The sequence below is a fragment of the Trachypithecus francoisi genome, unplaced genomic scaffold (genome assembly GCF_009764315.1).
Source record: "Trachypithecus francoisi isolate TF-2019V2 unplaced genomic scaffold, Tfra_2.0 Lachesis_group1, whole genome shotgun sequence".
NCBI lineage: Eukaryota > Metazoa > Chordata > Mammalia > Primates > Cercopithecidae > Trachypithecus > Trachypithecus francoisi.
In genome coordinates this window covers 55,421,837-55,448,050 of record NW_022681454.1, presented here as the reverse complement: position 1 = coordinate 55,448,050, position 26,214 = coordinate 55,421,837, and the positions used below count along the sequence as shown (strand labels likewise).

The following is a 26,214-nucleotide window of genomic DNA, read 5'->3' as shown; positions in this document are numbered from 1 at the left end:
AAAAAAAAAAAAAAAAAAAATAACTACAACAAGAAGAAAAATGCTAACCTGGAAGCAACAACAGAAACATCAGTAGATGGAATAAAATAGTTTAGGCAAGATGCAGTGCTACTGTGCACAGGCGAATATTGGAGTATTTGAACTCAATGTTGTCCAGATAAAAGTGACTAAGAAATAATTCCCAAGTTTCTCTGAAAACCCTGGGCTCATTTCCTGAAGCAGTAGAAAAGAGATACCTAGAGATAGAGAAAAAACCCCTGAGGCTGGAACTTGGCAAGAAACTCAGGCTCAGTTTGACCTAATCTAAAAGAAAGACAGGACCTGAAAGGAGTGTAAAAACAAAATGTCAAGTTCACTTCTAAGTGAACAAAACAATAAAGGCACACAGTACATAGGGAGGAAGAGTGTCATATCCTTTCAATTGCTTACTGCCTCCTCTTGTGAGTTACGTACACTCTACAAAAATAAGATGTCTTCCTGAGAATTGCTTTGCTGGTATTGTTACTTTTCTCAGGTCTGCAAAGTTTTAAAGTCTATCCATATTTTAGACAAATGTTTCAAACAAGTTTTACCTCCTCATGCATTAGAAATTAAAAAAAATAACTCTAGTGTTTTGTTGGCACTTGTGATTTATATGCGTGGCTTTGACGATCAAAAAATAGTGTAATGTACTTACATGTTACTTACTTTCTCCTCTACACTCTGATGTTATCTGGCCATTCTCTAATTTAAAACATCAGCACCAAAATATTGAGTCATGGCTGTATATATGTGGAAATACCAGAGTTTCTGGATAGCAGTGAAGCAGGAAGAGGGTGCGGTGGTCAGATGCATTGGCTTTGGTGTCAGAATCTAACACTAGTTTGCGGACTTTGGCAGGTCACTAATTTCTTAGGGCCTCAGTTTTTTCATCCATAAATGGGAATTAAGCATAACACTATACACAAAGTTACTAGCACCGTATCCAGCATGCAATATGTGTGTGATACATGTAAAATAGCTGTTAAGATCCCAGACTCTGTAGGCAGGCATCCTGGGTTCAGATCCCAACCAACTACTTACTAACTGGGTAAGTTAAGTTACTTCTCCATGATTCTGTTCTTTCTTTCTGTTTTGTTTTTTTTTTCTTTTGAGACAGAGTTTCACTCTTGTTGCCCAGGCTGGAGTCCAATAGCATCATCTTGGTTCACCGCAAGCTCCGCCTCCTGGGCTCAAGCAATTTTCCTGCCTTAACCTCCCAAGGAGCTGGGGTTCCAGGCATGCACCACCATGCCTGGCTAATTTTGTATTTTTAGTAGAGACAGGGTTTCTCCATGTTGGTCAGGCTGGTCTCAAACTCCCAGTCTCAGGCGATCCGCCCGTCTCAGTCTCCCAAAGTGCTGGGATTACAGGCGTGAGCCACTGCGCCTGGCCTGACTCTGTTCTTTCATCTGTAGACTGTGAATAATTATAATGCCTATCTCATAGGTTTGATGTGAAGATTTAAAGAGTTAAAATAATAAAGCCCTGGCACACAGTAAGTGTTCAATAAGCATTAGCTATTATTATTCTAAAATTGTGCTGTCCAATGTGGTAGCCATATGTGGCTATTGAACTTTTGAAATGTAGTCAGTCCTAAACTTGTTATGCTCCAAGTATAGAATACACATCAAATTTAAATACTTAATATAAAAAAGAATGTAAAATATTTTAATAATTTTTATATCAACTATAGTTAAACTTACAATATATTGAGTTAAATAAATTACTATAATTAATTTTACTTGTTTCCATTTTAGTATAGCTACTAGAAAATTAAAAAGTACATGTGTGGCTTGCATTATATTTATATTGGACAGTGTTGTTTTTTAGAATATAGAAATCTTAAAGCAAAAAGTTCATCCAAAAGAACCTTAGCTTTTGGTTTAGTTCAAAATGTGGGATATTCGTGGTACACTTTTTGTCATAAAACATTTAGGATAAGCAAGGGAATTACAAAGTAGTAAGTGAAGCCATTAGAACTTTTAAAGAAGTTAATACAATTTTAGGTTGCATTAATTTTTCCAGAACCCAGTGTTCTTTTCTCCTCTGGAGAGTTTTGTTGAGCTGTGGGATTACATTTTAAGAGAGACACAGGCATCTAGAGTATATCCTTCGTAAGTCTCCTAGTAAGATGAGAGGTTCTTATCACCACACCATGAAAGGGAGGAACTGTGAGTGGTTAAAAATAGGGACATATTCAGCCAAGTGAGGAGAAGACTTAAAGGGAGACATGATAGCTATTCTCAAACACCAGAAAAGTTGTCATGTGGAAATGGAATTGACCTGAATGGTTCATTTAGTCCAGGTTACAGGGACTATTTGAGCTTTCAATACATATAACAACTTTTTAACAATTAGAGTTGCCCCCAAACGGAATGAAGTACCTTACAGAATATTCCAGACTGTACCACCAGAAATTTAAACAGAATTATAGGGAGGTAGGTAGATGGAAGACTTCCAAAAGCTTTTCAAACTCTGAGATTCCATGATTAAGGTTTTGCCACTAATTCTGGAATAGAGCTGCCAATATAGCATTACAATCAGAACAACTAGAGTCCCACAGTTTTAATTCATTTTTTTAAAAAGAAGATATAGAAAGTAACCGGTGCTAGCTCAAGAAAACAGGGATATTGTAGAGAGATATATATGGTAGATAGGGATCTCACAAGAATACAGGGAGAGGGACAGTGATACAGCAGGCTTGTTGGAAACTGTAACAGGAACTGAGGCAGCATTTGCTATCTTTTTCTCATAGGCTGCTTGACTTCTTTCTTTCTTGTGATAGCTCTGCTTTTCTTGGCATCCTTATTCCCTTATATTATTGCAACTTACTGGGCTCCTGTAACTTCACTCACTCACTCATTTCTGTTCCCTAACAGTTTCAGCTTGCCTTTCAAGACTATTCTGGCATGGAATTTATTCTATGACCCTGGAGCTTGAATTCTCCCACCTGAGTGTTTCAGTCTTTCATTTTCCCAACTTTGGTTTTGTGAGAGGAACAACTGATATAGTTTTTCTTTTCAAGGCAGGTCACTGGCCATGTATGGGTGGACTTTCCTTGGGTCAGATGGCTTCCACTGATCCAAATATCCTGGACTGGGGAATTTTGTTTATGTGAGAGGAGGAGGTTTCTACCAGAAGCAGATGTGGGTGGGGCAGGAAGCTATTGGTATTTTTAGTATCTCCATTGAAAGATGCTGAAAGATGGAGGCAATGGAGTTTACTCCCACAAATTTGTGAATGTACTTAAACTTATTCTATTCCCTGTATTAGAAGGAGCCTATTTAAAAGGTTCTGGTTGGGGATTAATGATAGAGATGTGAGTTTTGCTCTCAAGTATACTCTAGGACCTTGCTACTCAAAGGGTGGTCTGTGAACTAGCAGCATCAACATCACTGTTAGAAGCCTGTTAGAAATCAGAGGCCAGGCACGGTGGCTCACGCCTGTAATCCCAGCACTTTGGGAGGCTGTGGCAGGTGGATTGTCTGACGTCAGGAGTTCGAGACCAGCCTGGCCAACATGGTGAAGCCCCGTCTCTATTAAAAATACAAAAATTAGCCAGGCGTGGTGGCAGGCACCTGTAATCCCAGCTCCTTGGGAGGCTGAGGTAGGAGAATCACTTGAATCCGGGAGGCGGAGGTTGCAGTGAGCCAAGATCGTGCCACTGCACTCCAGCCTCGGGGACAAGAACGAGAGACTTCATCTCAAAAAAAAAAGAAGAAAAGAAATCAGAATCTCAAGCCCCATCCTAGGCCTACCAAATCAGAATCTACAGTTTAATAAGATTTCCAGGTGATTTGAATTCACATTAAAGTTTAAGTATGGCTCTAGGATGAATTGGTTTGGTTTAGGCCTCCTAAAAGTTACTGAAGACTTGCACTTGAAATCTTGTAGTAGTAGATTGTAGCTATGCAAGAACCAATTGATAAACTGTCAGAAATTTTGAGTTGGTTGATTTTATGTTTGGTGGCTTGAAGTAACCTACTGTGGGAGTATTTACACCATGGAAATTGACAAATGGTACAAATTCATTTCTTTTATACTGGAGAACCAGTTGTTAAACTGTTACCAACATACCACTGTACAGTTCTAAATCTCCTAACTCAATCTGCTATTAAACAAATCTTCTAGAGGCTTTTGGACATAAAAACTGCCATGTATGGGGAACAAGACAAAATGAGTTCCAGTCTTCCATTTACTGAACTTTCAGCCTTTTGACTAAAAAAAATTTTCCTAGATAGTCATTTCTTTATGGGAAAAAAAGATCTGATTCTGAAATAAGCACAAGGGGGAAAGGGAATCTAGGAGCTGGTAATACTTAAGACCCAGATAGGCAGACAGACAGGCATTGGAAATTTTCTCAGCTGGCAGGTGGACAGTTTGGAGTTGAAACCCAGGCATAGAATAGCAGTTTGTATGTAGAGAAGAAGAAAATAAGAGTGGGTGGATTCTGGTTCTGCAGACATATCCCATGAGGAACGTTTATAGTCTATATTATATTGACCATAAAAATTTTAAACAAAACAACAACTCCTCCCCAAGTTAACATTAGGTATAAATGCAAATATTTCATGGTATTACATAGGGAGTAGTTTTCAAAGTATGGTCACTGGGCCAGTAAATCATATCTCCTGAGAATTTATTATACTCACAGGCCCCCACCTCAGATCCGCTGGATCAGAAGCTCTGGGGGTGGGGCCCAGTGACCTGAGTTTAACAAGCCTTCTGAGTGATTCTGATGCACATTACTGAAATAGGCTTGGAGTTCCTTATTTTTGTCTATAAGAGAATCCATTTTCAACTTGAACCCCAAAGGGAAGTGACACTTCTTGCAAAGAAGTTTCCAGCTCAACTGGAAGATGGCTGAAGAAAGCAGAGAACGCAGATCAAGAAAGTTACAGGGCTAGATAAATATTTATTCATTTTTCCCAAGGAAATTAGCCAAGCAGGCTGGCAGCTGGCATTTTGCCAAGACTCCTGGACAGTATGAACCTTCCTAGAAATCAAAAGTTGCACTTTAAAGTGAATTTTAAATGCATAGTACAGTCTAAAGGCCTTCTGCAAATACATCCTTGTACATATGGGAATAAGAACAGCATGGATCTTAAGAAATAAGCAGATATTGGAAGAAGGAGTACTAGAACAGCTTATTCATTTTGCCTTTCTGGTTCAGAGCTCTCATTGGTTCTTTAATAATTACACTTAATATTTTTTGAGTGCTTACTCTGTGCCAAGTACTTCAGTAAGCACCTCAGTAAATTATATTTTTAGCCCCATATCAGGGAAACCAAGGCCCAGAGAGGTATATAAATTTGCCCCAGGTCACACAACTACTAAGTGATAATACTGGAATTCAAACCTAGGCAGTTTGGCTCCAGAGCACAGCTGCTTAACCAAAATGCTTTATTACAAGCTTATCCAACCCACGGCCTGCCAGCCACATGTGGCCCAGCATGACTTTGAATGCGGCCCAACACAAATTTGTAAACTTTCTTAAAACATTATGAGATTTTTTGATTTTTTTTTTAAGCTCATCAGCTATTATTGGAGTATTTTATGTGTGGTCCAAGATAATTCTTCTTCCAATGTGGCCCAGGGATGCCAAAAGATTGGACATTCCTGCTCTATTACCTCTTTTTAGTGAGAAGAAACTCATTATGTACTAAATATTTACAGGCTTGCAGTTCCCATTTCAGAGTATGGATTTTTGTAGTTTTTATAAAGTCCTTTTGTTGTTTTTATAAAGTCTCAGGCTAAGGACGGGCGCAGTGGCTCACGCCTGTAATCCCAGCACTTTGGGAGGCAGAGGCGGGTGGATCATGAGTTCAGGAGATCGAGACCATCCTGGCTAACATGGTGATACCCCATCTATACTAAAACTATAAAAAATTAGCCGGGCATGGTGGCGGGCGCCTGTCCCAGCTACTCAGGAGGCTAAGGCAGAAGAAAGGCATGAACCCGAGAAGCGGAACTTGCAGTGAGCCGAGATCGCGCCACTGCACTCCAGCAAGACTCCGTCTCAAAAAAATAAAAATAAAGTCTCAGGCTAAGGAATCTCCTTACGTATTGTTATATACAAAACTGGATTCTGGATCCTAATGCCATCGAGTTCTGGTGACCAGAGTGGGCAACAGGTAAGCTGTACCTGTACAGGACATTACTTTAATTAGGCTACCACTATAAGCATACTATATGGTATGTAAGCATACTATATGGTAATAGTTTCAATATAGGATGTTTAAACTCTCTTGTTAGAACAGTAGACATAAAGAAGTCTATAAATGGGGCTTGCTGTGTTGGTTCACACCTGTAATCCCAGCACTTTGGGATTGCTTGAAGCCAGGAGTTTGAGAACAGCCTGGGCAAAAAAGCAAGACACCCCACACTCCCCGCTGTCTATAAATAAAAATAAAAATAAGTTAGCCAGGTGTGGTGGTGTGTGCCTGTAGTCCAGCCCCTTGGGAAGCTGAGACATGAGGATCACTTGAGCCCAGCAGGTGAAGGCTGCAATGAGCTATGATCTTGTCAGTGCACTCCAGCTTGGGTGACAGTGAGATCCTGTCTTGTGAGAAATAAAGAAGTCCACAGATGGGGGCCAACTGATCCCAGCTGTTGACTGTGGAAAGGAAATGGACTAAGGACCAGCACCTCTAATCTGAGTGTTTGTTTTTGTCTGAAATTGACTAGGTAAGCTTGCTCCAATTCTGGTATTTACTCTCAAATTGAATTAGTTTTTTTCATTTATGCATAGCCAAGTATACTGCTTGACACATGGCAGGCACTCATTTATTTGTGAAAAGAAGGGAGGATGAGAGGGAGTGAGGGAGAGAAGGAAAAAGGTTACAAAGGTAGATTTAAGTTCTTCAAATTTTTTTGCATAAGTCACAAATTGTTGTAGAATCTTTGAAGTAACTGCGTAGGTGTTAAGACAAGGCAATACATTAGAAATCTTATTTTTTATGTAGATGAGTACTATGCATAATTATGACATAAGGCAACTGGGAAATGCCTTTGATCCAGTCCATCTTCCTGTGGGCAGCTTCACTGAAGCAAGTTAATTTTGCAGGCTTGCCATTCTAACTGAGTCACTAATTCATGTATGCATATATTCATTTATTCAGCAGACATTTACTGAGAGCCTCCTATGGGCCTGGCACTGAAGTATGTGCTGAGGTTACAAAAATGAGTAAGATGGTTTCTACCCATAAAAAGCTCAGACTGGTGACAAGAACTGATATATTGTGGTCATGGCTGCACAACTTTTTGAGCATACTAAAAACCATTTAATTGTACAATTTAAATTGTTAGATTGTATGGTATGTAAATTATATCTCAAAACTATTTAAAACAAACAAACAGCCTAAGGCGAAATCTTTAAAAAGTTTTCTAGGAGATTTAGGGTACAGTACACACCAAGCTGAGAAGATAGAATGAACCAAGTTATGGAGGTGAGAAACGTGTGTGTGTGTGTGTGTGTGTGTGTGTGTGTGTGTGTGTTGTGGGGGAGGTAAGCTGGGAAGTGATAAAATCCGTAATCAGATAGATTTGTTTTAGATAAACCACACTGACAGCTGTGACGTAATGGAAAGTACACTCATTCTGTTTTTTGTTTTTTTGTTTTTTTTTTCCCATCAGAATGACTTGTGCGTGGGTCTTGGAGCTGCCATTTTAAAACTAGAAATGTTTTATAAATGTCAAGTATTATTATTCAATTGATCCTAATGGCAAGTCTACTCGCTTGCCAGCAGGGGGTAAATGTAAAGATTAATGTAAGATTTTAAAGCTAAGGTTGATCTTGCGCTGAGAGAAAGTTTGACAATTAACAAAGAAAGTTTGTCAATGAGTTGGACACCTCCCCAGGGTAGCGGCGAAACGTCTAGAGAAATTTTTAAAGAAGTCTTTCCAAGGCCGGAAAAGTGGCGAAGGAAGCTAGTGGGCTTCAGGGTTTTTGTTTTTCATGATTTTACATTGAGTATTAAGTACTCTCACAGCCTGTTAAAACTGTCGCTCTGAGTACACTTGCAAAACCAAAAAAGAAAAAGAGGAAGAAGAAAGGATTAAAATAATCACGGCATCGCCAACAGGATCGTATTTTCCCGAAGGTGGTTAACCAGCCATACCGGAACCACGAAACACAGAGTCCTGTGCAGCACGGAGGACTAAGAGTAACACCGCCACGCCGGCAGCAAAGTTCATTTTGGTTCCCGCCCCGTTCCTCTTGCTTCTTTTAACTCCTTCCCCCTTTGCCGATTCTAGAACGGAACCCTTTTTTAATTCTTCCCAATAGAAACGTAGGAACAATTTCGTGAACGCAATCCGGAGTGCCCAACATGGCGGCGGCCATAAGGTGCATGGGTAGAGGTAAGGCAGGGGGGTTGTCTTGCGGGGGAAATGGCTCTGGCACCAAGTCTCTGGTTGCAGCAGAGTGCAAGGCGGATTCTGCTTTGGGTGTTGAGAATGCCTCGTGCTGTTTTTGGTCTCTGGGTTCTTCAAAGGGTGGGTCATTACTACTTAAAAGTGACCTTATGAAGGGTTTCACTCCATTTTGGAGACGTCCACCCTGAGGGAGGGAGTGGGAGCGGGATGTACATCGAGCGCTCTCCAGCCACCTATGGGCAAGGCAAGGACTGGGTTCTGTCTCTGATACTGGGGTGTGGGCTGCGGATAGTGGAGTGTGATAAGTGAGGTGAGTTCTGGTAAGGGAAGGATGATGTATTTGAGTGGCTTAAGTCTGTAAACTAGAGCAATTTTCAAAGTGCTTTTCGGTGCTTTCCAAATTAATCGTTATAGGCGATTCCAGTTCTTAAACTTCCATAGGTGGTTTAATTTGGATCAACGTTTATCATTTGAAGGCTAATTCTGTAGTACCTCTTGGTAGCGCCTATTTTCATCTTAATAATTTCAACCTTTTAGCTACGATGACAGCCCTGTTTTTGTGCGACTATATATACACTATACATTTAGTATATAGTATATATTATATTACGTATGTATGCATTTGGTATATAGTATATATACTATATTGCGTATGTATGCATTTGGTATATAGTATATATACGATATTGCGTATGTATGCATTGGTATATAGTATATATACGATATTGCGTATGTATGCATTGGTATATAGTATATATACGATATTGCGTATGTATGCATTTGGAATATAGTATATACGATATTGCGTATGTATGCATTTGTATATAGTATACGATATGCGTATGTATGCATTTGGTATATAGTATATATACGATATTGCGTATGTATGCATTTGGTATAGTATATATAGGATATTGCGTATGTATGCATTTGGTATATAGTATATATACGATATTGCGTATGTATGCATTTGGTATATAGTATATATACGATATTGCGTATGTATGCATTTGGTATATAGTATATATACGATATTGCGTATGTATGCATTTGGTATATAGTATATATACGATATAGCGTATGTATGCATTTGGTATATAGTATATATATGATATAGCGTATGTATGCATTTGGTATATAGTATATATACTATATAGCGTATATATACTAAATGTATATTCTGAAAGGAGGGTGAAGGCATTATCTTCATGTATGACAGAAATCGTTATGTTAGACAAATCCAAAGCTTTGCTGCCGGCGTGGCGATGTTGTATATATATTTTTTTTTTTTTAATTTTTTTTTTTTTTGAGACGGATGTCTCGCTCTGTCTCCCAGGCTGAGAGTGCTGTGGCGCGATCTCAGCTCACAGCAACCTCCGTCTCCCAGGTTCAAGCGATTCTTCTGCCTCGGCCTCCTGAGTAGCTGAGACTACAGGCGTGTGCCACCACGCCTGGCTAATTTTTGTATTTTTAGTAGAGACAGAGTTTCACCATGTTGACCAGGCTAGTCTTGAACTCCTAATCTCAGGTGATCTGCCCTCCTCAGCCTCTCAAAGTGCTGGGATTACAGGCGTGAGCCACTGTGCCCGGCCTGTGCAACGCTTTTTGTTTTCATTTTGTGTTTTTGAAGTCCAGTGATATCATATATATATGATATATATATTCATATATATATGAAGTCCAGTGATTAATACATATATTAATTAGGTAGGTCTTTAGGCAGAAGCAGTAGCCAGCATTACCCCCATTTTACAGAGGAAGAAACTGATCTTATTAGATATATGGCCAAGTTCATATAACTGGTAAATGGCAGAGGAAGTACTGAAGCTTGCAATGCTAGGTCAGTGATATATATATATATTTAACACTGCATCATGGTTTTTTTTTTTTTTTTTGAGTTTCTTTGCAGGAAAACTGTGTCAAGAGAGTTATTGCTCAAAAATTAAGGGTGATGAGATAACAGACCCTGATACCTACTATGTGAGCAAACCAAAGTGTATATTATTTCTGAAAGGAGGTTAAAGGCATTATCTTCATGTATGACAGAAATTGTTATGTTAGACAAATCCAAAGAAACCAAAAATACCTGAATATTATAATTTTCTTGTCATATTTTCTTCTCTGGGCTTCTAGGATATCTCTCTGTTAAATTTCTTCCTATTTCATGTGTCATTTTTTTCTCACATTACTTGGCTAGTTCCTCTTCCTCTCCCCAGTCTCTTTACTTGTAGTGTTCTGGAAGCCGGGGTTCCCTCCTTCATTCTCATCTCTTCTGTATCTAAATTCACTCCTTTGTTAGCTCATCCAAATTTTGTGGCTTTGATTATTGTCTGTCTTTTTTATTTTTTTAATTGTTTACTTATCAAGAGAAACTGTCTAGCCCACATATTCACATTTCATAGTTCAAGAACACAGGTCAGTGACAAACTTCTAGGTAATTCAACCCAAATAAATTCTTTATATTGCAAAATCACTTTGCGCTGTGAAATATACCAGCTTTCCTTATCTCCTCAAAATCTTTTATGGCATCATCATTTCTTTAGAAATCTACGTATGCCTTCTTTCTTGGCTCAGCCACAACAAACATAGCTAAAACCCCCATGGATACAATCAATGCTTCAACAATATGAAATTGCAAATGCTTTGCCGGAAGGCCATGCATCTGAGGTTCGTTAAAGCACTGGAAGCCACGGTAGCTACTGTTTTTGTTAGGTATCAGCCTCAATACCAGCATTCTTCCTGGCTGTTGGAGAAATGGATGACCGATTATTGTCTGTATCTTTTTTTTTTTTGAGCCACCACGCCTGGCTAATTAGCCACCACGCCCAGCTAATTTTTGTATTTTTAGTAGAGGTGGGGTTTCACCATGTTGACCAGGCTGGTCTTGAACTCCTGACCTCAAGTGATCCACTCACCTCTGCCTCCCAAAGTGCTGGGATTACAGGCGTGAGCCACCGTGCCCAGCTGATTATTATCTATATCTTAATGGTTATCAGATTTATATCTACAGTTCAGATCACTCTTTGAACTTCAGATTCTTATACTCATCTGAGTATTCTACATCTCCACTTTGATAGCATATCAGCACCTTGCAGTTGTTTAAAATCAACTCATTGTCATAGCCTGCAGTCTTTTTCTTCTCATTTGAAGGCAATTCTATCCTTCATTTGTCCAGGCCAAAACCTCAGAATATCCTTGACTCTTTTTTTTTTTTTTTTTGAGACAGGATCTCACTGTGTTGGCCAGGCTAGAGTGCAGTGGCCCGGTCATGGCTCACTGCAGCCTTGACCTCTGGGGCCCACTATGACCAGCCAATTTTTTTTTTTTTTGGGGTAGAGATGAGATCTCACTATGTTGCCTAGGCTGCTCTCAAGCTCTTGGACTCAAGTGATCCTCCCAGTTCAGTGTTCTGAAGTGATGGCATTACAGGCTCTGAGCCACTGCACCTGGCTGACTCCTCTCTGTATCTCATACTTTACATTAAACAGTTGGCAAATCCTGTTGACTTTACGCTTAAAATAAATTCAGACTCTGACTTCTCACTGCCCCCACTGCGACTACGTTGTTCCAAACCTGCTACCATCTCTCACTTGGATTTCTCTACAGTCTACTCTCAATAAGTAGTGAAATTTGTCCTTTAAGGACCTCAGTCATGTTACTCCTGTGCTCAGAACTTGCAAAGCCTTTCCGTTTTTCTAAATCCAAAGCCCTTAGAATGGCCTACAGTTGTGCTGTTCTTTTTGTTAGCCACTATTGATTGAGCAATTCAAATGTGGCTAATCTGAATTGAATTTGTCAAATATACATTAGATTTTGAGGGCTTAGCATAAAAAAAAAAAAAAACCTGTAAACACCTCAGTAATTTTTTTCTTTTTTTTTTTTCCAAGACAGAGTCTTGCTCTGTTGTCCAGGCTGGAGTGCAGCGGCATGATCTCGGCTCACTGTAACCTGTGCTTCCCGGGTTCAAGTGATTCTGTAGTCTCAGCCTCCTGAGGAGCTGGGATTATAGGCACATGCCACTGTGTCCTGCTAATTTTTGTATTTTCAGTAGAGACGAGGTTTTGCCCTGTTGACCAGGCTGGTGTTGAGCTCCCGACCTCAGGTGATCCGCCCACCTCGGCGTTCCATAGTGCTGGGATTACAGGCATGAGCTGCCGTGCCCAGCCCAATTTTTTTACATTGATAATTTAATAATACTTTGGGGTATTAGTGATAATAAAATATATTATTAACTTACTGTTTCTTTTTACTTTATATATTGTACTTATTAGAAAATTTAAAATTGTACATGTAGCTTACGTTATTCTTCTGTTGAGTAGCACTGGTATACAAGTCTTCCATATTACCTTGTGCCTGCCTTCTCCTACCCCCACCTCACCCAGCTGACCTCTCTGACCTCTTCTCCAACTATCCTCCCTCACACTCACTCTGCTGTAACCAACTGGCCTTCTGGTTTCTTAAACACATTAACAACACTCCTGCCTTAGGATCTGTGCCCTAGAACACTTCTCTTGGTGTTTGAGTGGCTAACTTTCCCATATCTTTCAAGTCTTTGCTGAAATGTCACTCTTTTTTTTTTTTTTGAGATGGAATTTCGCTCTTGTTGCCCAGGCTGGAGTGCAATGGCGCGATCTCGGCTCACTGCACCCTCCGCATTCTGAGTTCAGACGATTCTTCTGCCTCAGCCTCCTGAATAGCTGGGATTACAGGTGCCTGTCACAACGGCCAGCTACTTTTTGTATTTTTGGTAGAGACGGGGTTTCGACATGTTGGCCAGGCTGGTCTCGAACTCCTGACCTCGTGATCCTCCCACCTAAGCCTCCCAAAGTGCTGGGATTACAGGCATGAGCCCCCGTGCTTCAAATGTCACCCTTTTAATGAGGCTTGTCTTAACCACTATACTTAAAATTGCAAACGACTTTCCCCGATACAATCCCTTTTATCCTGCAGTGCCTCCATCCCCCAATTATGTATTGTCTTTCCCCTCTAGACATAAGCCCTATGAGAATAGGGATTTTTATGTTTTATTCACTGATGTATCCTAAATGCTTCAAGCAGTGCTAGCATATGTTTCATTGGCATATTTGTTGAATGAATGCATAAATGGATCATCAGAAAAATGGCCCCTTTCATGTACTGTAATGCATAATATTTAAGTCCAATTTTTGCTCTCATTTGTTCAAATTTCCTTCATTCAAATTTCCTCTCATTTGTTCAAATTTCCTTCATTCAATGAATGTTTATTTAGAGTCTTCACTTGACAAACACTGTGCTAGGTACTAAGTGTACAGTGCTGAACAGGCTATATGCATTTCTTGCCCGTGATGCTTACGTAACATCTATTGAGGAGCAGGAATTGGATAATTCTTTCTTTCTTTTTTTTTTTTTTTAAGAGACAGGGTCTCATTATGTTGCCCAGGCTGGTCTTGAACTCCTGGGCTCAAATTATCCTCCCACCTCAGTCTCCTGAAGTGCTGGCATTATAGAAGTGAGCGATCCACCCGCCTTGGCTTCCCAAAGTATTGGGATTACAGGCATGAGCCACTACACCAGCCTTGGATAGTTATTTCTTTGTTTTTTTTTTTTTCCTTTTTGAGATGGAGTCTCATGGTGTTGCCCAGGCTGGAGTGCAATGGCACGATCTTGGCCCACTGCAACTTCCACTTCCCAGGTTCAAGTGATTTTCCTGCTTCAGCCTCCTGAGTAGCTGGGACTATAGGCACGTGTCACCATGCCCCACTAACTTTTGTATGTGTGTTTTGTTTTTTTCCGGAGATGGAGTCTTGCTCTGTTGCCTAGGCTGGAGTGCAGTGGCGCAATCCTGGCTCACTGCAACCTCTGTCTCTGGGATTCAAGCAGTTATCCTGCCTCAGCCTCCCTAGTAGCTGGGATTACAGGAGCGTGCCACCACACCCAGCTAATTTTTTTTTTGTATTTTTAGTAGAGATGGGGTTTCACCATGTTGGCAGGCTGGTCTTGAACTCCTGATCTTGTGATCCGCCCTCCTCAACCTCCCAAAGTGCTGGGATTACAGGCATGAGCCACCATGCCCAACCTGGATAATTATTTATTTAGTTAAAATTGTTCTAAGTGCTTTGAAGGAAGAGTATAAGATGCTATACAAATGTATATAAGAGACCTAATCTATTCAGGGGAGACTCTTCTGAAGAAATAATGTTAAGTAGAGTCCCTGAAAGATGACTGTTTTACTATGAACTAGTGGAGTGGAAAGCAGTAGGAGAAAATGTCATAGATGGAAGATTATGAAAATTTTTAGGTGGTAAAGAACAGGGTCAAGTAACTGAAAGAAAATGAGTGTATTTGAAGTGTGGTGAACATGAGGAAGAGTGATGCTAGAGGATGCTCACTAGATGGTTTATTAGTAGCTCATGGAGTACTTTGGTAAATGAGATACCATCTCACACCAGTCAGAATGGGAATCATTAAAAAAATCCAGAAACAACAGGTGCTGGAGAGAATGTGGAGTGATAGGAACACTTTTACACTGTTGGTGGGACTGTAAACTAGTTCAACCGTTGTGGAAAACAGTGTGGCGATTCCTCAAGGATCTAGAACTAGAAATACCATTTGACCCAGCCATCCCATTACTGGGGATATACCCAAAGGATTATAAGTCATGCTGCTATAAAGACACATGCACGGGGCGCAGTGGCTCACGCCTGTAATCCCAGCACTTTGGGAGGCCGAGACGGGCAGATCATGAGGTCAGGAGATCGAGACCATCCTGGCTAACACGGTGAAACCCCGTCTCTACTAAAAATACAAAAAAAAAAAATTAGCCGGGTGCGGTGGCGGGCGCCTGTAGTCCCAGCTACACAGGAGGCTGAGGCAGGAGAATGGCATGAACCTGGGAGGCGGAGCTTGCAGTGAGCCGAGATTGCACCACTGCACTACAGCCTGGGTGACAGAGCGAGACTCTGTCTCAAAAAAAAAAAAAAAAAGACACGTGCACATGTATGTTTATTGTGGCACTATTCACAATAACAAAGACTTGGAATCAACCCAAATGTCCATCAGTGACAGACTGGATTAAGAAAATGTGGCACATATACACCATGGAATACTATGCAGCCATAAAAAAAGATGAGTTTGTGTCCTTTGTAGGGACATGGATGCAGCTGGAAACCATCATTCTCAGCAAACTATCGCAAGAACAGAAAACCAAACACCGCATGTTCTCACTCATAGGTGGGAATTGAACAGTGAGATCACTTGGACACAGGAAGAGGAACATCACACACCGGGTCCTATTATGGGGAGGGGGGAGGGGGAGGGATAGCATTAGGAGATGTACCTAATGTAAATGACGAGTTAATGGGTGCAGCACACCAACATAGCACATGTATACATGTGTAACAAACCTGCACGTTGTGCACATGTACCCTAGAACTTAAAGTATAATAAAAAAAGAAAAAAAGAAAAAAAAAAATTTCTTTTGTTCAAAGAGCCAAGTGAAGCCATCCAAGTGTTTTAAGGACATGATGAAATTTTCATTTTAAAATGATCCCTCTTACTAATAGGTGGAAAAGAAATGGAGAGGGCCAAATGTAGAAGACAGAACAGTTTAGAGGCTGTTGCAGTAATCCAGATGGTAGTTGATGGTGGCCTGGACTGTGATGGTTGTAGCAGAAAGGCAAGAATAGATAGCTACAATTCCCTAGGGAGAGTGAGGATTATAGAGTCAGGTGAGAAGGCAGTTTAGGACTGACCTCAAGGGAACTCTAACCTTTCACAATCAATTAAAAGAGAATAAGAAAGGAGAGGGAGTTGTTTCTATCTCATTGCCACGGGGTGGGAGAGGTTTTGAGAATGAGTGCTGGATCAGGGAGGCTCCGTAGTTCAGGAAGTTCTGAGGGTGATTTTCTCTGAAGTAGCAAGTGAGGTTATATGCTAAGAATGAGGGGAAGAGAAATGTATTAATAAAGGAGATAAAATAATACACTTAGACAAATCGACTACAAAAGGATGGAAAATACAGATATCATGATCTAACTGCTGCTTAAATAGTGGTAGTTTCTTTTGGTCTATAGCGTTTGATTTCTGCTGAAAATTGTAATTTCTGGTTGTTATGACTGATAGTAGTAGTTTTGCTTGCTTGCTTTTTGTTGTTTGTTTGTTTGTTTGTTTTCTTTTTGAGACAGTTTTGCTCTTGTTGCCCAGGCTGGAGTACAATGGTGCAGCTTACTGCAACCTCCGCCACCCAGGTTCAAGCGATTCTCGTGCCTCAGCCTCTCAAGTAGCTGGGATTACAGGCGTGCACCAGCACACTCGGCTAATTTTTTTTTTGCATTTTTAGTAGAGACGGAGTTTCATCATCTTGGTCAGGCTGGTCTCAAACTCCTGACCTCAGGTGATCCACCCGCCTCAGCCTCCCAAAGTGCTGGGATTACAGGTGTGAGCCACTGCACCCAACCTATTTTGTATTTTTGAGACAGGGTACCTGTCACCCAGGCTGGAGTGGAGTAGTGAGATCAGAACTCACTGCAGCCTCAACTTTCCTGGCTCAGGTGATCCTGCCACCTCAAGCAATCCTCCCACCTCAGCTTCCTGAGTAGCTGGGACTACAACTGTGCACCACCACAACTGGCTAATTTTTAAATTTTTTGTAGTGACGAGGTTCCACTCTATTGCCCAGGCTGGGCTCAAGCTCCTGGGCTTGAGGGTTCCTCCTGCCTCGGCTTCCCAAAGTGCTGGGATTGCATACATGAGCCACTATGACTGTCCTTGATTTTTTAAAATAGCAGATTGCAATTGTTCAAGGTATTTTTTTGTTTCCCCAAGAGAATTATTATTTTGGGATCTTCCAAGATTGTTAGGTTCTTGTTTAGTACAACTAGAATTGTTTGGAAGTGTTTGCCAAGCTTTGAATGGATAATTGCTTGTTCCTTCATTTACCATATGTGATTTTTCAAGATAACTGGCTTCTTCAAAAATGTAGAGCATCTTTTAGACTGTTGTATAACAGTCTAGCCTGCTAAATTTGAGATTCTCAAGGACAGGAACTGGACCTGTTAGTCTGTTTCAGTTTTTCTTCCTAGCCATTGTAGCCCTTTGTGGCTTTGCTGCAAAGAATTCTCAGTGGCAGACAGGTTTCCTACACTGCCTCAGGTGTCACTCCTATATGTTCACAGAATTCACAGTTTTGGTGGTTATCGTGTACTTCAGCTTGGAAGATTAGAGATGAAATTGGCATATAGCTTTAATGACATTTGAGCTGATATAAAAAGGAGTAGGCTGGGTGTGGTGGCTCATGCCTATAATCCCAGCACTGTGGGAGGCCAAGGCTGGAGGAACCCTTGGCTCAGGAGTTTGAGACCAACCTGGGCAATATGGTGGGACCCAGTCTCTACAAAAAACTCAAAAATTAGCTGGGCTTGTGATACACACCTGTAGTCCTGGCTACCCAGCAGGCTGAGGCGGGAGGATTGCTTGAGCCGTAGAGGTCAAGGCTGCAGTGAGCTGTGATCGTGTCACTGGACTGTAGCCTGGGTGAAGGAGCAATACCCTGTCTGAAAAAAAAAAAGAGTAGGCAGCCTTGGAAAGATTTGGAGATGGTGCATCCCAGGCAAATATAGCAATAAATGCAAAAATACTATATTGGCACGAGTGTGTGGAAACAAGTGATCTTTTTATTGCTGGTGGGAAATGTATATACTACTGTTACTAAATGAGCAGTATTTATCAAAATTACAAATGTTTATATCCTTTGTCAGCAAATTCACTTCTAGAAATTCTATAAATATACTTGTGCAAAATGATGTTTGTATAAGGTTATTCACTTTGCACTGTTTGTAATAGTAAAACATTACAAATGACCTAATGGTTGGTCACTGATTAAGTAAATTATATAGCCACACAGTGGAGTACTTTGCAATCTTAAAAGATAAAATCTTTTTTTTTTTTTTGAGACAGGTTTTCACTGTCCCACAGGCTAGAATGCAGTGGGGCAACCACAGCTCAGCTCACTGTAGCCTCAACCTCCTGGGCTCAGGTGATCCTCCCACCTCCGTCTCCCAAGTAGCTGGGCCTGCAGGTGTGTGCCACCACCGTGCCTGGCTAATTTTTTGTATTTTTTTTTTTGAGACAGAGTTTCACTCAGGCTAGAGTGCAATGGTGTGATCTCAGCTCACTGCAATCTCTGCCTCCTGGGTTCAAGCAATTCTCCTGCCTCAGCCTCCTGAGTAGCTGGGATTATAGGCATAAGCCACCATGCCCAGCTAATATTGTATTTTTAGTAGAGATGGGGTTTCTCCATGGTGGTCAGGCTGGTCTGAAACTCCGACCTCAGGTGATCTGCCTGCCTTGGCCTCCCAAAGAGCTGGGATTACAGGTGTGCGCCACCACGCCCGGCCCAATTTTTTGTATTTTTTTTTTTTTGTAGAGACAGAGTTTTACCATGTTGCCCAGGCTGGTCTCAAATTCCTGGAGTCAAGAGATTTGCCCACCTTGACCTCCCAAAGCGCTGAGATTCCAGGCATGAGCCACCACACTCGGCAATAAAATCTTTATAAACTGATATGAAATGATCTCTCAAATATATGCATGTACACACATCTTTATGAAAGGCATACATAAAATCTCATCTATATCTCATGTATATATGTGTGTATGTTTGTGAAAATAGGCTATAATACCTTTAGGTGAAAAAGCAAGATGGAGTAGTGATTAGAGTATGCTACCATTTTATAAGAGGAGGAAAATATATTGGTACCTATATGTTAATATATGTATCTAATGTTTCTAAAAAGATACATAAGGTATTGCTAACGTGGGAGAGAAGCTGGGGGCCAGGTATAGAAGGAAGACTTTACTTTTGTAATCTTTAAATAAAAACATATTTCTAGTATTTACACATGCAAAAAAATATAGGTAAGATATAAAGAATAATAATAGCTTGAAATTCTAAATACTCATTATTAAGCTTTAAAAAAATAGAACATTAACAATACCTTCAAAGACCTGTGTACCTTTTTCTTATTTCTCGCAGCTCAAGTGCCCCACTTTGTGCTTATTTTCAGAAGTACTTGGGCAACTGTGTTAATGTCTTATCTATTGTAAAAATGAATAAATAAAATTATTTAAGAAATTTCGGGATACATATATATATTCCCTAATAATAGAGCTAACATACTCTGATGAATATGAAATAGATTAAGTTAAAAATAAATGAAAACCCCAGCGCCTTGAGAGGCTGAGGAGGGAGGCCCACTTGAACCCAGGAGTTCAAGGTTATAGTGAGCTATGTTCATGCCACTGTACTCCAGCCTAGGTGACAGAATGAAACCCTGTCTTTAAAAGAAAAAAAAGATAACACAGTTCAAATATTAGATGTATTTATCTGCTTTTAGTTTTAAGAATTGTGGTTTCTATTACACTTTTTTTTTTTGAGATGGAGTATCGCTCTGTCGCCCAGGCTGAAGTGCAGTGGTGCGATATTGGCTCACTGCAACCTCTGCCTCCTGGATTCAAATGATTCTCCTGCTTCAGCCTCCCAAGTAGCTGGGATTACAGCATGAGCCACCGCGCCTGGCTATTATTACACTTTTAAAAGAAGGATTAAGAACCACAAAGTATTGAATGTTTTCATTTTGAAAACACTGATTTTTAAAATTAAAAAATTATGAATATAATGATTGTTTAATGTTAATATTTTATGTTTTTCCTTTCAAGCCTTGATACATCATCAAAGGCATAGCCTTTCCAAGATGGTTTATCATACATCAGTTTGTTCTTGTTCTGTAAACATTCAAGTGCCCAACAGACATTTTGCTGCTGCTACAAAGTAAGTTTTTTTTTTTTAGTTATTATTTCATTTGTTATTTAAATTTTTTTAAAAAGCATGTTTAGTTCCATAAAGATTTACAAGGACATATAGTTGTAAAAGTTTATTATTTCTGCTTTGTCAACCTTATAGTCCTGAAGGAAAGATAAGACATAATAATACTTAACATTTATTGAACACTGATGTTCAATAACTAACGTATTCCCAACAGCAACCTTATGAGGAAGCTATTGTTATTATGCACATTTTACAGAGAAGAAAATCGAGGTACTGGTAGGTTATATAACTAGCCCAAGGTCAGAGAGCTACTAAATTTTAGAGCTAGGATTTGAATCCATGGAGTTTATTCCAGAACCAAAGCTTTTTCCTGTATGCTTTCACTGCCTTTTTAGAACAGAACCCACTGTCTATTGCAATTAATGAATTTTAATTAAGGTGTTCTCTCTGTGTCTATTTCTTTCTGTTCTTTAAATTACATTTTTTCCTTTTAGGCACTTTTTATACATCATGTATTAGAGGATTAGGAAGCTATTGTTATTATGCACATTTTACAGAGAAGAAAATCGAGGTACTGGTAGGTTATATAACTAGCCCAAGGTCAGAGAGCTACTAAATTTTAGAGCTAGGATTTGAATCCATGGAGTTTATTCCAGAACCAAAGCTTTTTCCTGTATGCTTTCACTGCCTTTTTAGAACAGAACCCACTGTCTGTTGCAATTAATGAATTTTAATTAAGGTGTTCTCTCTGTGTCTATTTCTTTCTGTTCTTTAAATTACATTTTTTCCTTTTAGGCACTTTTTATACATCATGTATTAGAGGATTATCCGTACTATGATTACATAGTAAGATTTCAGATTTGCATAGTATATATATTGGGTATAAATTTATATTATTTTGGCTTGGCACAGTGGCTCACATCTATAATCCCAGCACTTTGGTAGGCCAAGGCAGGCAGATCACTTGAGCTCAGGAGTTCGAGACCAGCCTAGCCAACATGGTGAAACCCCGTCTCTACTAAAAATACAAAATTAACGGATGCTGTGGCTCACGGCTGTAATCCTGGCACTTTGGAAGGCCGAGGCAGGTGGATCACAAGGTTGGGAGTTTGAGACCAGCCTGGCCAAGATGGTGAAACCCTATCTCTGTTGAAACTACAAAAATTGGCCGGGTGAGTTGGCAGGCACCTGTAATCCCAGCTACTCGGGAGGCTGAGGTGGGAGAATCGCTCGAACCTGGGCAGCAGAGGTTGCAGTGAGCTGAGATCGCACCACTGTGTTCCAGCCTTGGTGACAGAGTGAGACTCCATCTCAAAACAAAAAACAAAACAAAACAAAACAAAAAAAGATTAGCTGCACGTAGTGGTGTGTGCCTGTAATCCCTGCTACTGGGGAGGCTGAGATAGGAGAATCACTTGAACCTGGGAGGCAGAGGTTGTAGTGAGCTGAGATCGCTCTGCCGCACTCTAGTCTGGGCAACAGAGAAGACTCTGTCTCAGAAATAAAATAAAATAAGATAAGATATATGTAAAGGAATGAAATTTGTTCTCTCAACTTTGTATTTCCAAGAGCAGGAACTGGTTTCTTCACAAAAAGCTCTAGATAATAATAATTAAAATTTATAGAATGCTTCCTTTGTGCTAGGCACTATACAAAGCACATAGCATGTATTCATTTAAATTTCACAACACCCTGTGAAGCATAGATAGTATTGTGTTTCACGGATGAAGGAATGGAAGCCGAGAGGTTAAGTAATATGTTGAAAGTTACACAACTGGAATGTGTTTGAGGAAGGATTTCAGCCTAAATTTTCTGAGTTTAGAACTATCACACTCTTCATGATTAGTATATAATAATAGAATCATTGGCTCTGGAGGATAGGGTCTGCAAAGCAAATAGAGTTCCATGTACAAAGATCTTACTTTATGATGAAATTTGCTAGAATACAGTCCTTAGGTTATGGGATACCCAAAATGAAAACTAAAGGGTGGAAAGTTTTTGCTGACTGTAAATTTTTGCTTAATATATTCTTATTTCTGTAAACTTAATTTAATATCAGGCAACTGTGCCTCGGTTGCCTCTTATTTAGCATACTTTGTTGATCATCTGCCGTAGGCCTGGCACTGTGCAAAATGATGATATGAAGATGAATAAGGCACACATTCTGTTTCTCTCTCTTTGAGATTTTCACAGTGAACTGACAGCAACATAAACAATTGCTTTGTGTTTTAAATGAATTAATTAAAATGAATTAGTTAACTCTGTGAGTAGATAAAAGATAATTCATGGTAAAAGATAAAAGATATTCATGGTAAGCATAGTATGTATGAAAAGTTTGTCTTCTTCCGACCCTTTCCTTTAGCCATTTGTAATGGTCTGTGCATATATAAGTACATGAATATATTATTTGTTTTTTACATAAATGGTAGTGTACTATAACACCCTGTTTTGCATATTGCCTGCTTTTTTTTTTTTTTTTTTTTTTTGAGACGGATTCTCGCACTGTCGCCTGGGCTGGAGTGCAGTGGTGCGATCTTGGCTGACTGCAACCTCCACCTCCCGGGTTCAAGCGATTCTGCTGCCTCAGCCTCCTAAGTAGCTGGGATTATAGGCGCCTGCCACCACGCCAAGCTAATTTTTTGTACTTTTAGTAGAGATGGGGTTTCACTATGTTAGCCAGGCTAGTCTCAAACTCCTGACCTCGTGAACCGCCTTCCTGGCCTCCCAAAGTGCTAGGATTACAGGTGTGAGCCACTGCACCTGAGCCGCCTGCATTTAAGTTAGCAATATATCTTGGAAATAGTTTCATATGGAGCTGTTTAGTCATTTTAACTGCATTTCATTGTGTGAAATGTAGTAGTGCATAATTTATGTAACTATTCCCCTATTGATGCACATTTTTCTTTCCAATCTTTTTCTATTACAAGTGATCATGCAAGTGAATAATCATGCATATAGATCCTGTCAAATACAGTGAATATGTCTGTATCATAAACTCTGAGAAATAGAATTGTTGGTTCAAAAGATGTGTGTATTTATAATTTTGATAGGTAATACCAAATTGCCTTCATAGAAATCTTGCCAGTATTTTTACCAGCAAGTATTATTAGACTGCCAATTTTCCCATGTATAGTATAGTCAAATTTTTTCATCTTTGACAATTTGATAGGTAATAAATAGCATCATTATATTTATATTTCTTTTATTATTAATGAGGTTGTATACCTCTTCATATGTTTCAGAGCCACTTATATGTTTTTTTTTTGAGGCGAAGTTTTGCTCTTGTCGCCCAGGCTGGAGTACAGTGGTGAAATCTCGGCTCACCACAACCTCTGCCTCCCAGGTTCAAGCGATTCTCCTGCCTCAGCCTCCCGAGTAGCTGGGATTACAGGCATGTGCCACAATGCCCGGCTAATTTTTTTCTTTGTATTTTTAGTAGAGATGGGGTTTCACCATGTTGGTCAGGCTGGTCTTGAACTCCTGACCTCAGGTGATCCGCCTGCCTCGGACTCCCAGAGTGTTGGGATTACAGGCGTGAGCTACCGCACCTGGCCCATTTATATTTTCTTTACTGTGAATTTTCTGTTCATGTCCTATTCTAATTCTTTGTTGTTATTGATGTGTAGAAGCTTCTCTATATATTGTTATATACAAATATGATACTCATATGTTATGAATTAACATGTCTGTGATATAACTTCTGATTTGTATGACTGTTTTAACTATCATATTAGAGGATTGGATCAAGTGCTGTGCGATCACAGATGAAATGTCAATTCTTTATAGGAAAGAGTAGGGCAAGAAGTATTTGATCTAGGTCTTGAAAGACAGAATTTTGCAGGGGGCAGGGTACAGTGGCCCGGCACTTTGGGAAGCCGAGGCGGGTGGACCACTTGAGGTCAGGAGTTTAAGACCAGCTTGATGAAACCCTATCTCTACTAAAAATATCAAAAAATTAGCTGGGCTTGGTGGCACATGCCTGTAGTCCCGGCTACTCGGGAGACTGAGGCACAAGCATCGCTTGAACCTGGGAGGCGAAGGTTGCGGTGAGCCAAGATTGCGCCACTGCCCTCCAGCCTGGGCAACAGATTGAGACTCTTGTCTTAAAAAAAAAAAAAGAATTTTGCAGGGGAATTGGTTGAAAGGTATTTCGGTAGTGCAGAGACAGGAAAGTGAATGATACAGATAAAAACATAAGTGATTTGGTTTGAAAATAAGATGAATAGGGAGGTAACAGAAATGGAGCAAGAAAGGAGGCTTCCTTTGAGTGTGAATAGTGCCTGGATTCTTTTTGTTGTTAAGTTGCTGGAGTACTGCTTGTACCAGTTTACATCTCCACTTAGTAATTAGTGAGGAGTATATGCCTAACAACCTTGGATCCCATCAATCTTCATTTGTGTTTCTTCACTGCATTTCTTTCTTTTTTTTTGAGATGGAGTCTTGCTCTGTTGCCCAGGCTAGAGTGCAGTGGCATGATCTCGGCTCATTGCAGCCTTCACTTCCCAGGTCCAGGCGATTCTCCTGCCTCAGCCTCCCAAGTAGCTGGGATTACAAGTGTGCACCACCACACCTTGCTAATTTTTGTGGTTTTAGCAGAGATAGGGGTTTCACCATGTTGACCAGGCTGGTCTCGAACTCCTGACCTCAAGTGATCTACCCGCCTTCGCCTCCCAAAGTGCTGGGATTATAGGTGTGAGCCACCATGCCCAGCCTCTTTACTGTATTTCTAGCTTATGCCTTTTGCTTCTTTTTCTTTTGGGCTTCGTCTTTTTCTCTCTGCTCTGTAAACATAGTTATTAGGGATACTGATTATTTCAAGACTATTGTATCTTTAAATGTTTTCCTTTATACCTTAGAAATGTTTCATTTTGTCTACCCCAAGTTCTATTCCAGTATGGTTTTAAATATGCTCTTCAAAAACCTAGAAAGCATAGAACAAGAAACATGCCTACTCTTAAAAAACCATGAAAATTTATAAGCAGATGGTTTTTTGCATGTCTGACAATAAAAGTTACTTAGTAGTTTGATGAGAATCATAGTATTCGTAATTTTAGTTGTAGCTTTATTGTTTAATGTACTGACTCTATAATATACTAAAAAATGTTTTTTTTTCATGGCTAGAGTTTGTTTTTTATCAGGATCTGAATGGAGCAGAGGGGCATGTGCTAGCTTCTCTTGTCTCTGTCCTTCTGGCTCTCCCCTCTCCCCTGTGTGTGTGCAAGCATATATCCTCTATTTGCCAGTAGCAGATCCTGATTTTTAAAAAGGCCACTAGGTTGAGTCTGGTTTTGTTTCTTTCTTGACAGTGGGTTTTTTTCTTTTTCTTTTCTTTCTTTCTTTTTTTTTTTTGAGGGGAGTTTTGCTCTTTTTGCCCAGGCTGGAATGCAATGGCGTGATCTTGGCTCACTGCAACCTCCGCCTCCCGGGTTTGAGCGATTCTCCTGCCTCAGCCTCCCGAGTAAGTGGGATTACAGGCGTGCACCACCACGCCCAGCTAATTTTGTATATTTAGTAGAGACGGGGTTTCACCCTGTTGGCCAGGCTGGTCTTGAACTCCTGACCTCAGGTGATCCACCTGCCTTGGCCTCTCAAAGTGCTGGGATTACAGGCATGAGCCACCGCACCTGGTCTGACAATGGGTTTTTTTCTTGCTTATGTCAGAGGTCTGAATGCCAGATATGTTGTGTAGGGACTGAAGTAAATAATATTTACGCCTGCAAACAGGCATGCCCCTTCATGTGTCAGAGCATTGGGTCAGTCTTGTCAGGAGTTGAGCTAGGTTTTGGTTTTGTTGTTGCCATGGTTACCACCAGCTTCAAATTTATATAGTTTCCTTGTTCTTACGGTGGGGTCTGGGTTGCTGGAGGGTTTTTCTCAGCGTTCCTGTTCCATGCTCAGTTTTCTGCATTCCCTGTGCAGCTGTGCCTCAGTGGTGGGGATGGGGTGGGGTGGGGTGGGTCACTCTTTTGCCCTCTTCCCTAGCAGTAGACTTCTATTCCTGGTGATGGGTAATGGGA

General features: G+C 40.3%; 1 protein-coding gene across 3 annotated transcripts in view; it reads left to right on the top strand.

Moving 5' to 3' along the window:
• Positions 1-7,739: 7,739 nt before the first annotated feature.
• Positions 7,740-26,214, top strand: part of MRPL1 (mitochondrial ribosomal protein L1) — a 96,766-nt gene continuing 78,291 nt past the window's right edge. The window contains exons 1-2 of one of the 3 annotated variants that reach the window (XM_033214332.1): positions 7,740-8,382; positions 20,089-20,200. In XM_033214332.1, coding sequence (XP_033070223.1) covers positions 8,352-8,382; positions 20,089-20,200 — 143 coding nt within the window. In that variant the 5' untranslated portion in view covers positions 7,740-8,351. Of the gene's footprint in view, positions 8,518-8,629; positions 8,708-20,088; positions 20,201-26,214 lie in introns of those variants that run through there. The other 2 variants (XM_033214334.1, XM_033214333.1) reach the window with 2 other exon arrangements.